General features: G+C 42.9%; 1 protein-coding gene across 2 annotated transcripts in view; it reads left to right on the top strand.

Annotated features, from left to right (window-relative positions):
- The window catches only part of LOC111854795 (contactin-3-like), a 60882-nt gene that overhangs the window by 17973 nt on the left and 30604 nt on the right, over positions 1-12305 (top strand). For both annotated transcript variants that reach the window (XM_023833157.2, XM_023833156.2), the window contains exon 3: positions 6272-6407. In XM_023833157.2, coding sequence (XP_023688925.1) covers positions 6272-6407 — 136 coding nt within the window. The remainder of the gene's footprint in view (positions 1-6271; positions 6408-12305) is intronic.

The raw sequence follows: 12305 nt of genomic DNA, 5'->3' as shown, positions 1-12305 counted from the left end.
AATGACAGCCGCCAAACATATCTTGCAGCTGTCTGTAAGCTTCCTGCACTTGTCCGCTGATAGTTTCTCCCACTCTTCAACTGCAATTTGTTCCAGCTCTTGAATATTTGCAGGATTCATTTTCCCAATGGCAGATTTTCAGTTGGATCGAGATCAGAACTCAGTGGCATCCAGTTTAAAAGTCTGTTTTTCTCTTTCACAGCCGTTCTCTTATGCTTTTGTATGTGTGCTTTGCGTTCCCCTGCTGGTGGACACACATCTTTGACCCAAACCTTTCTGACAGTGGTTAGCACATTTCACTGTAAAATGCCTCAGTAATCCTCTTAGTTCATGATTCCTTTAATATGTTCAAGACCTCCAGTACTAGAGGCAGTAAAGCAGCCCCAGAGTCACAGATGCTCCACCATAAGGTAGAGTGCTGTATTCCTTACAAGCTAACTGCTGCTCTGCATTGCTAGAGCTCTACTTTGGTTCCATCTCTCCATAGAACATTTTCCCAGAAGGATTGTGGCTTCTCCAGGTCGATCAGTCTTGCCTTGTAATGCTTTCATTTCAGCTATGGTCTCCTGCTTAGCCTTTCCTCATAAAGCCCTAGCATCTTGGGTTAGTGTGTTTGGAGTATAGTAAGGGTTGAAACCTACACTGTAGATGTCACCAGGTCAGCCTTAAGCTCTGTGGATGTTTTATGCTGTGTTGTCTACACATCTTACACCGGACTTCAAAGACTCCTCTTATATTATCAACGCTCCTCTTCCCACAAGCTTTTACGAGCAACAACCTTCTTAATAACATTGCAGGCTGTTGAAACAGGGATGCCCGGGGTTTTGGAGATGGCCTTGTGCCCTTTGAACCTCTTATGCTGTGTGATAATAGCATTTATGATGCTCTCAGATAGCCGTCTTGTGTTTACCATTATGAAAAAGTAACAGGGACTAAAATTGGCCCTTTTAAGCATTAAAGCCATCAGTTCATGGCATGTGAGCAATGAACTTTATCACAAGCGAGTCGAATTTCACTGCAATAAAAATCTAGTTCTTTTGTGAAGCCGATTTGAATTCCTCAAAAGGGTGCCAATAATTGTGTCATGGTAGTGTTTCTGGTTTTCTGCTTTTCATTTTTTAAATTTTTATTGTTTTATCCTGAGCATGTCAAACATATTAGTGTTTTTAGACCTAAGCTGCTTCAATACTGATGCTCCTCTACTTACGAACTTTCAACATACGAACTTTCAGACATACGAACGAAGAGGACTGTAAGGCCAAATTGTGTTCCTTAGCCTCCCGTTTCCTGTCCGCTACATCAATTTCTTTTTTCTGCACGTTAATCCCGCCTTGTATGACTTCTGGCCGCTACTCCCGCCACGCAGCAGCGTAGCGTGCGTACTCCCAGCATCCAAGTTCTTTGTACTTGCGTATACCCTTAAAATGATGTTGAATAACGACGTACTAACATTTAAAGTTACGAACGGCCATTCGAAACGCATCTCGTTTGTAAGTAGAGGAGCGTCTGTACATTTTTTCCAGGAGATATCGTACATGATATACATTAAATTTAGAGATGCCAATAATTACTAAAATTGTATGTATCACCATATGGCCAAATTCCATGCAATCTTCAATGAGAAATATTTGCATAGAATGGATGGTCACATATAACACCAGCAGCCATAAGATAGCGTATTTCCAGTTAGTCAGATTGCCATATTTTTGCCCTGGTAGTGCTGTCCTGGTCAACCACAGGAGTGAAGCGATTGTGAAGTGGAATCATCTGGGACCTACTTCAGTTGTGAAGTGACTGGCCCAACAAACTTAAAGAGAAATCAATATCTAACCTTAATGGCAGCAAATCCAACCAGCATTTTTTTATATCAAACATACATGTCAAATTATTACTTGGAAAAATGTGTGTATATATATATATATATATATATATATATACACGCACACTTTATCTATCTATCTATCTATCTATCTATCTATCTATCTATCTATTTATTATGACGAACATAATTTGTCACATCAACGTATTATTAAATTAGCAAATCTGATTAATTAGTTGGACTGTGTAATGCCGAGGTTGTAATTTTAGTCTACATGGTTCAGAATAGGAGTAAACCGACCCTTATTTGTACATGAATTAGAGTATATTTTCCTATTAAGGGACTTTTGGTGGTGCTTGCATCAGTTTTGTGTACATTGAGGTGAGGTTCTTTCTGTTCTGCATAGACTTGTAACGAAGTCTGTGTTTATGAGTCTCATTTGGTGTCCCAGTCACAGCGTCCCTGATGACGGCCACTATTACGCTACAGCAAATTCAGTAGATAACGCCAATAGGACAAACAGCTAGAGAAATGTACGTTATTTAAATTCTCCATTTTCTCTGATCCCATTGATTTGGAGTGATATAAATATGGTTAAAACACACAGAAAATATGCCAAACTTAATATTTCTTAAACAAAGTAAACCAAAATACCATGCCACTGGATAACAGCAATTTCAGCTGAAGGAAATATAAATTAATAAACCATTGGAATGAGTTCCGAAACCAAACAAAGTTGAACACTTAAAATGACAAGCAAGGAAAGCAGATTTTTTTCAGTCAGCGGAATCATTAACATAAGTTCTCACTAAACAATAAAGCGACCACTGTAGTTTGCTATTACAATAAACCAGGGTGTCCCAAATTTCATTTGATGGCCCACTTTCATAATTCAAAAAGTACTTGCGGCCTACAATAAATTTAACCACACAAACACTTACACTGAAGCTTCATTTCAAGTTACTACAGTAGCAACATATACACAAATGCCAATGAGCAAACATATCAAATCTATATGCAAATATCAACTTTCTTTGCATTCACTGTGATGAAAGACAGCTATTGCAGTGTACGCATGTGCAGATGTGCATGGTACAAATCAGTCAGGTGATGCAGATCGAGTAGTGACATGGTGCAAGATTTTGCATAACAGTTGTCGAATCTGACATGCAGCTAAGGAGGAAGTGAGATGCACAGGTGAGGTTCTCCATTCAGTTGCATTGTTTTTTTCAATAGCGATAATAAGTAAAGTATTTCACATGATAACCATCAATTTTTATGTGATGAAATATCGTGAAATCGGTATACTGCTGCAACTGTAGTCACAACCCTAACCCTATCAGAAGCTTCTGCTCAGCTCTAGAAAGGCTGAATGGAAAATAAAGAGCGCATGATCAGACGATAATGAAAACAGGCTCATAATATTTAGCCCAAGATTTTCATTAGACTAAATCGCCCTGTTCCACTTGGAAAATATTGGACGGCAGCGATGAATGCAACTGTCATATACCAATCCAAAGAAGCCCCGTCTACATCACAGCAACCACGCCCTTCTGGGAGATCCCACCAGTAAGATCCGCTGGTATAATTAAGCAGCTTGGGTGCCTTGATTGGGTGAATCTTGCCAGTGGGATCTCCAGGAGGGGCATGGCTGCTGTGATATAGTCTAAATTTTACATTCTAGCCTTACGTCTATAGACATTAAACTGTGTAGCTCGTAATTAATTTCATGAAAAATAAATAAATAATGGACTTACTCGTTTTGCAGCCAAGAACAGGCTACTATTATGGACTGAAGAATCTGCCAGCTGAGTTTTGGCAATCTCTCAAACTCTTTTTTTCTGTATGTTACTTGGGCACTATAGAGCTTTGTTTCAATGAAATAGTAAATTATTTAATTTGGCAATCTGTATTTTTCAATGGGAAACTCATTCATCTTCATAAAAGACTTATTTCATCCATGCGTCCATCTTCTGTACCCAGTTATTCAGTACAGGGTTTACATGAGGACAGGGAACTAGGTAGGCGTCACCCTGCATACTGTAGGATGCCAGTCTAACATAGGGCATATTAAAATTTTAAGGTGAATATGGGGGTTTCACTCTACAGTCCCAGTTTTAGAGCTTGCAGTAATACTGATTAATGGCAGAGGGGAAATCAGCTGAGCCCTTTCCTTTGAATTCCATTCTGTAGAGGTTGGAAGGCTGCTGTGAAGCTGTGAGCAGATCGTTCTAACTGCAGTCACAGTCAGCCTCTGTAATCTTTCAGTTTAACCATACAGGTCAAGCGTTTGCAGTACTAGTGATGGGGTTCTGATACGATTGCAATACATAACTGCTGATACCGATACAAATCCAAATGAGCTATTTTTACTTTAATATTTTAATATAAATATATAATGTAAATATATTTATACTAAATGTATTCATTTTAAACTAGTAAATACAAATTTTAAAAAGCACTACAAAAAAATTGAATTAGGCTATTACAAACATACACAACGTACTGTTCCACCTCGTTTGTACATCTTGTTTTAATCATTTTTGTGGCATCATTTGCAGTTCAATTTGAATATGTTCCAAGAGAATATACGCAAGTGGCGAATGCTAAAAATGTCCCACAATTTTCTCCCACTGGTAACAGTGTCACTTACAATTCGCTGTGATGGCAGTCCCTTAATCTACACCAAGTGTGCAAAACAGCCCAAGCCAGCTACTCCATTGCTTTTTTGATATTACTCGCGTTGTCTCACACGATTGCATGCACTTTGTTTAGTGGGATTTCCACTAAACGCTGCTTTGAACTCTCAAAACTTTGTTTTTTCAAAGATTGGAAATCACTGTGCCGCTAGTTGTTGTTAAAAGCGTAAAATACTTCCAGACCATCACCCTCTTATCTGAAGTTCTTCGACTCGTCCTGCTGCGAAGGTATGCGCATGACGTCACAGCAGGCGGAAGTCATTGCGCCTACACCCACTTCGTAGCAAAAAACTGAGTGGCATTTTAGCGCTCAGCTTGAATGCCGCAAAAGCACTAAATCTAAAATAGGAAAGAGCTGCCGTGCGACTGATTGTACAAAATCAATTTAACAAGAAATAGGAGCTCTCTTTTTATAGACTGCCGAAAACTAAATAAGTAAGTATCGGACATGGATCAGTCACATATGGCCGATACCCGATCCGTCTAGTAGATATGGATCAGTGCCGATGCCGATCCAAATATCGGATCGGTGCACCTCTAGTTGCCGCACAACTATGATTTAACATTATACTGTAGATTTAGAATTTATACTAATTTCTGTTGCTCATTCTCTTGTTTGAAATGTTCCTTCTATCACGTGCACAGGATGCAGTGAAACAATAATAAATGACAATAATTTGTGTAAGGCTTGGTCTGTATGTTTTTGCAATTGTTTCTTTTTCTCTTTTTTGCCGAGTTAGAAGCAGGACCGTTATTCTATTGCTTATAAAATGAAGAAAAAAGCCTTTAATCTTTGTGATGCAAGTGAAGAGCCCTGACCTGTGCAGATTCCGAAGAAAGTGCCTCCTCTCCTCTGCACACGAGTGTAACATGTGAAACCTTGTAGGACAGCTGGTGTTTTCCTCCTGCGAGAGCTTCTCCTGCATGTTCTCCATACACGACATGCTGAATATCACACTTTGGCTTCCTCATTATGCTGCTCTTTTTATGCTGGTCAGAGTTTTGCCATATTTACATTTATTTATTTAGCAGATGCTTTAGTCCAAAGCAACATAAAAGTGAGGCAGATAGTTTGCAGCAAACATGCAGCTGCCAAGAGTCAACTAGGCAGAGAGAGAATGATCAACTCATGGTTGTTGTTCTAGGTGATATATTTTGGTTATGGCGCAGTGACAGGACAGGCAGGGCAGGCAATGGCCTGAGGCCCCCGAGCTGGGAGGGGGCCCCCCGAATGCAACCGATTACATAGTACATTGCAATGACAAATCTGCTTTATTTGCGTATTCTGTTTATCACAAAAGTCAAAATAAAGGTCTTTTGTTGATTAAATTCTCTTTATTGATATTATAAATTTATACTTCCCAGTAAAAAAATTAAAAAGTAATAAGTTTTAACATGCTGGGGGAAGGGGTTGTTGGAAGGCCCCATAGAGTTTTTTGCATAGGGGCCCCAGAGTCCCTAGAATCACCTCTACTTATGATCAAGTTAACTTGATGTAGTAAGAGAGAAATATAATGTAAGTGTGGTACCTTAAAGACAAGGACCAAAGGCACATGGAGTATCTAACTACTAAATTCTGTTTTCTAAGCACATTCCTAATCACATGAATCAGGTACTTGAAACAACACACATATCCTTTGAAAATATGATGTTAGCAGTGTTCCGTCTGTTAATTGCCAGGAGGGCGCTGATACCAGAGACGCGTGTTTTAGTTAAGGGACGCAGGTCAAAAATCATATTCATATCCTTTCAGCCTTTTTGGATGACAGTGAGTTCCATGGGCCCAGATGGCGGCTGCAGCCCAGCGACGTGACGCTTCCCGTGGACGACCCCGAGCAGGAGGCTGTGCTGCCGTGCCAGGCGGAGGGACTGCCTTCTCTCCAGTACAGGTACTGTACACCGTGGGCCCTTCCGCTTACTCCCACAAATGTGCCCCGTCTTTTCTTTAGCATGAAGCTTCACGGGGTGATTGGTCAGCCAACCAAACATAGATGCAAATATTTTTGCTTCGGATTCGCATACGGCGCACTGTTGCTCTCTGTGTGAATGTTGAAATATTTACAATACTGTCCATTTAGAGGACACTTGGAATGTGGAATATAAATTTGAGGTTTTAAATTGCTGTGGATGGGTTTAAGCACCACGCTGCCTAATTATGTTCAATAAAAAGCTTAAATCACTGCGTCAATTCTTAACCTACTTATCCTTTGAATGTCAAATACCCTTAATTTTATGTCTCTCAGAAGAAAAGAAGAAAAAAATTCCGTGGAGAAATGACACACTGAAGTAACCTAAAAATGAGGCAGTGATATTTTTAGCTGTGTACAACTGATTGTGAGTGCTTTCCGAAATTTTAGGTAACCAAATTACACTGCCTGGATCTGCTACATGAACAAATATAATTCAATACTCCCTGCCGTGCAGAAAGCCTCAGAACAAAACCCGCCATTGTTTGTGGAAGATTGTATTACTGGGTTCGGTCAGCGTTGTGTCGACAGCTCAGCAGCAGCTGAGTCTGGCATTAGCCTGCGATTGATTAGCCCGTTAAACATGTTGCCTTTTCTCTAATGACTCCCCACTAAAATTGCAATCTGACATTCACAGCAAAATGGATATCTGCATTACCACATCTCACAACTGGTCATGTATAACCGAAACCAGCTTTCCAACGGGAGGAATGGAAGAAAAAGCGGATTTCTTTGAAAGTGTTGTAATTGGACATTAAATTTAAATCACGCCTCGTAGCCATTGTGATCCTGTCTCTGAGACTGAGGCAATCAATACCTGAATGGAGAGCTTCTCTCCATCAGTGGTGAGGGCGTGGAATCAGCCAGACAGCTTCCCAAGATTCAGGAAGTGGGGAGATACTTGGCTTTTGTAAATTAAACTCTCGAATATGATATCTAGTTAAAAAAAGAAGCAGCACATGCAAAAACATGTGCATGTGTTTCATAAAACTTAAGTCATCCCACACAAGGAAGATACAGTGGTGTCCAAAAATATTAGCCTGCCAAGGAAAATTATGTTTAAATCATCTCATGTTGGTGTAAAACTGATGTCTGTCAAAGTGTGTCAGCTTAACCCTTTCAAAACCTCTCTTAAAGTCAGAATTAACCAGTCAGATGCAGTAACCATCCAAAATAGCTATGAATTTATTCACTCACTGGCATACCATGTTCAGCTAATCGATATCTCATCTAATCATTTAGCTAATTAAATTAATTAAGTGAGCTGGTGGAAAAGGTTACAAGAAAGGGTTGGCGTTGCATAAGATACATGAAGTGATTCTGAGTGTTGGGTGTTTTGGGCCCAGATCTATGTCATTAAAATGCCACGGCGCTCTGTATGTTGACAGTTTTGTTGACAGTAGTTCCAAAAGGCACTCTGAGTGGGTGTGGAAACGCAGTCTCCTTGGTGTATCTCACAGCCTTTCACAGTCATAGATAGCTGAGCTGCACGTGTGATAGTGCAGTTTTGGTTCCATACAGGGCACTTCAGTTGTGGCCTTCAGTATCACTTATTTTGTCCAAACAAGCATGAGGCCGTGTAATCGGCCATTGCAGTGAAGGAAAGGTGTGTCGCCCCAGGACCTATATAGCGTAGATGGCAAAGGGTAAGGAAGGCAGAAGGCACAGGGATTGAAGTTGTCAGGGATAGATTATGGGCTCTCTAGTGGCTCGGACAGGGGTGAGCTGCTTTAGGGTAAGATGTTGGAAACAGCACAGAGCCTGTGTGCGTGCATGCATGTCTCTGTGTGTGTGTGTGTGTGTGTGTGTGTGGCTTATGTTTACATTACATTGTGGGGACCAAATGTGATAAAAATATGTTGTTTTGACATTTTTGGGACAATTTTTCAGGTCCCCAGAAAGATCTGTGAATGTAATCAACAAAGTAAAAATGCCAATAGTCTTGCATTTTGTTTGGTTACTTATGGCTATGGTTAGGGTGCGTGTGTGTGTGTGTGTTTCAGGCAGCCAGCACTCACTGTGCATGTTCTGCACTGTCTCTTTATGATGCAGCACCCCCACCCCCACCCATAGTGCGGCCCGGAGAGGCCAGTGTCGCAGCCACAGAATAAATTACCTGGATACAGCCGCAGGGCACATAAAACCCTAACAGACAGTTTAAAACCCGACTCCTTGTTCTCTGGCAGCGGCCAGGACAGCAGAAGCGGCACGTTTTCCTCCTTCTGGAGATTCACATTCCGCGGCGGGTAGGTGGCGACGTGACTGAATCCGATTAGCACATCCAGAGTATAAGTAAAAATAAATTCAAATTTGCAGCAAACAAGCACACTAACTTCAGGATTTTCTGTGAACTTGCCTTAAGCAGTATTCATTGTGTAGCCCATTGTGATCTTGTCTTTTATAGGAAATGTAACATGGCCAGCCAAGATCCTGGGTAAAACCACCAGAGTTGATCTGTGAGAATATTTCGTTTGTAATATGGCATTCATCCCTGCTGAGGGAGAAAAGGAAAAAACCATATTTGTTTTTCTTATCCATTTTATGGTGATGAATTCATCGCCTGTGCTCATGAAATGGGACCTTCACTACAGGGAAGAGATGCCAAGCTCCCGGCCCCTTGGAGGCGATGAGGAGATGATCTAAGTGGGGGTGTGATTCCCCAAAGGATGCGTCCCAGGAAATCAGTTTCAACTGATTAATCGCCCTGCCTGACAGGCGAGTCTATAACTGATGCTCTCGGAAGACGGAATGATGAAGTTAAGGCGTGATGATGAACGAGGTGTGAAACGCTGTTCCTTGCATCGCCACTCAGAGGGACTGGCATGTAAGCACTAACGCAGTGGCGGCCAGCCACGTCCTCGTGCGGCTTGTATGTTGTAGCTAGGTGTGAGAGTGTCAGGGAGGGCAGCGAGGGGGGGGGGCTGAAACAGCGTTAGGACTACGGAGATGCTGTCGTTAGCTCCCAGTGGGCTGGGACAGTGGAGGGGATCAGCGGACAGCCTGTTCTGCCTGTGCATTCTTCTGGAGCCCAGAGACGTGGCTTTGGTGAATTGGTGCTTCTCTTTGTACCCTGGTGTGAGTATTTGTGAGTCAATACTCGGCGATGGCTTACTGTCCCATCCAGGGTCTCCCTTGCCTCATGTGACGTGTTTCCTGCAAAAGACCCCAGGTTCTCTGGGACCCCAAGCTGTAAAGGAAACGTACATGTATGGGAGCTGTGGTCTTTTGCTCATTAGACCCCCCCCAACCACACAGAATTTTAAATGTGAGTATTTTGTGTACAACCATACCACGGGAAAAGGGCACTTTATTTTAGTTAAACACTCAATGTGATTGCTGTAATACTGGATTGGCCAAAAATATGTTTACATATAAGGTCACCATTCAGAGAGAGGGCAAGCATGAGCATCTTATTAAATTCACACATCAATAATGTCATGGTGTTTATAGAATGAAAAAGGCGACACAATTTGTTATGCTAGAGTAGGGCTCACTGCAATCAGGCACCGCCTAAGGTCACATTTCCCTGGCCCCTGATTGGCTTGAGTCCGGATCACATGTCTCAGTTCTGCCAGGGGGTTATTCTGTTTACGTAACACCTAGGGGTGGCACGGGGTCATGGGGCTGCAGCGGTGCCAGCGCTGGCTGTTCACTACTGTAACAGGGTGAAGCGCGTGGTTGGTGGTGGCGGTGGGGGGGCGGCCTCCCAGCCCCGCCACTGTAATCTGCAGGCTGTTTGTCTGTGGGAGGCTGATGACTGGAGAGGCCGGTGGTGACGGGGCCAGCTGTGCTCAGCGCTGTGTCGGTGTCATTAGGCGAGGTGGCCAGGCGCGTCTCTCTGGCTGTGTGTGTCCCGCACGCTTCACACAGCCAACATTCCTGACCAGAAAGAATAGCAGTCCATCCATCCATCCATCCATTTTTCATACGCGCATCTCCGGAGTCCAGAGCCTATCCCCGACGCTATGGACATGAAGCGGGGAACATCCCAGGATGGGGGGTGGGGGGGCTGTAGCTAACCCACTACTCCTGTACTGGATATGTTGTGCTGAGAACCAAAGACGTCCCACTTTTATTTGGAAGAAGGGGCTCGTAAGAAGACTCGTGGATGAAATCTGATCTGCGTCCTTAATTCTTATTGATACTTTGATTCTGAACTGCCAGTGACGGGAACGGGAACGGGAAGCTGACTTCGCAGGCCGGCTGGTGTTTGTCGATTACCTGAAGCACAGAATCACAGTGACTAGTTGACACTGACTGCTAGAAACATTGTGTAATGGAACAGGTGACTTAAATCTGCTTAGATGATGTAAACTATGGTGCTGCGTGTCATTTTGAAAGAGCTGCTCTGTGAGGAGTCTTTTTTTGGCCCCCGCTTCCAGCAGCCCTCTGCCTGCCGTGCATTGACAAAGCAGGCTGATTCCCCCATTCTTATTCAAAGGAAGGTTTTTAAAAAGAAAGCGGAGCGTATTTTTGTCTGATCCAGTGAGAAGCTCGTGATGCGTGGAGCGAATGGTTTGGGACTAAATGCATTTGAATTATCTACAGATGTTTCTGAGCTGTTAAAAAGGGGATTTAAATAGACCACTCCTCTGTGGGCCTCAGTTTTATTAGACAAATCCACTTTTTATTTAGGATGCACAGCAGACAGCAAGTATTTCACTGATACCATGCAGACCTGTCACATGATGTCTGTCACAGTCCCCGGAGTAACATTCATTTGACTGAGTGAAAACCATGTGGCCCCTATTTCCCGTTACTGTACAAACCTTGCTTACCGATTCCATGCCCTGCTTAAATATACCATTTGCAGAAGGGTGAGTACAGGTGCATTGAAATGCTTCTCTTTGCTGACCCCATCCTGCTGACCTTGCTTGGGGGGTCACAGTGCAGGGACAGCCAGTGAGTGGCACCCACCAGCTGGGGGTTGAGGGCCTTGCTGAAGGGCCCAGAGACACGTGGTTATTTTGCTGCGGTCAGGGCTCACGCCAAGAATCGTCCAGTCACAGTCACAGAGACTGAGCCTGCTGAGCCGCAGACTTAGACTTAGCCGCTCACTTCTGTCACTTGATCAACGAAAGGTGTCCTCTGCATTTAACCCATATGTGACGTAGCAGGGGGCAGCTGATGCATCGCCTGGGGAGCAATGCTTGGGGGGGGGGGGGTACTTCCTGGTCAGGGATTCAAACCAGCAATCTTTCAGTTATAAATGTGCTTCCCTAATCATTAGGTCACCACTTTACTTTAATAGTAAAGTAATAATCTTCTGAAACAAATAACAGTTTGCGGTGTAAACAGCTCACATGCCATCCACTAGAGTGAAAGAAGGCAATTTTAGCAAGTAAAGAAATGTTACCCCCCCCATTGCAAAAGGTGTGCTTACAGCTACTCAGAGTATTAAACCACAAGTTGGTTAGTTGCTTACTATAATTTTTGGGTACTCTTGAATGTTTCAAATATACTGTAGGCATTTAGTTGAATTAAGCTGCAAAATACCTTAAACATGGCGAAATTTGGCAGCTGAAAGCCAAAACCTAAGTGTTGATGAAATTGAAACTCCTTTTTCGAATTTAGTCAGCAGGTCATCACAGTGTCAATTTGGAATGGTATCGAAGCAGTTTTGTGTACGTTTCTATGGGGAAACACGCTTATGCGCTCGGCAGGGAACCGCAGGCCTTTACACCACTGATGTTATCTGCATTCATTGCTGACCCAGTAGGAAATGAACAATTTGGCAGCCATACCCATGTAACGCTTGCATGGGAAATCGAATTTTACGGGCATTACCGGTGACAACAGCAAGACCGCTAAGTGGCACGC

This window comes from Paramormyrops kingsleyae, chromosome 6 (assembly GCF_048594095.1).
Source record: "Paramormyrops kingsleyae isolate MSU_618 chromosome 6, PKINGS_0.4, whole genome shotgun sequence".
Lineage (NCBI taxonomy): Eukaryota > Metazoa > Chordata > Actinopteri > Osteoglossiformes > Mormyridae > Paramormyrops > Paramormyrops kingsleyae.
The sequence above is the reverse complement of the archived record's forward strand: the minus strand, read 5'-3'. Positions and strand labels throughout refer to the sequence as shown.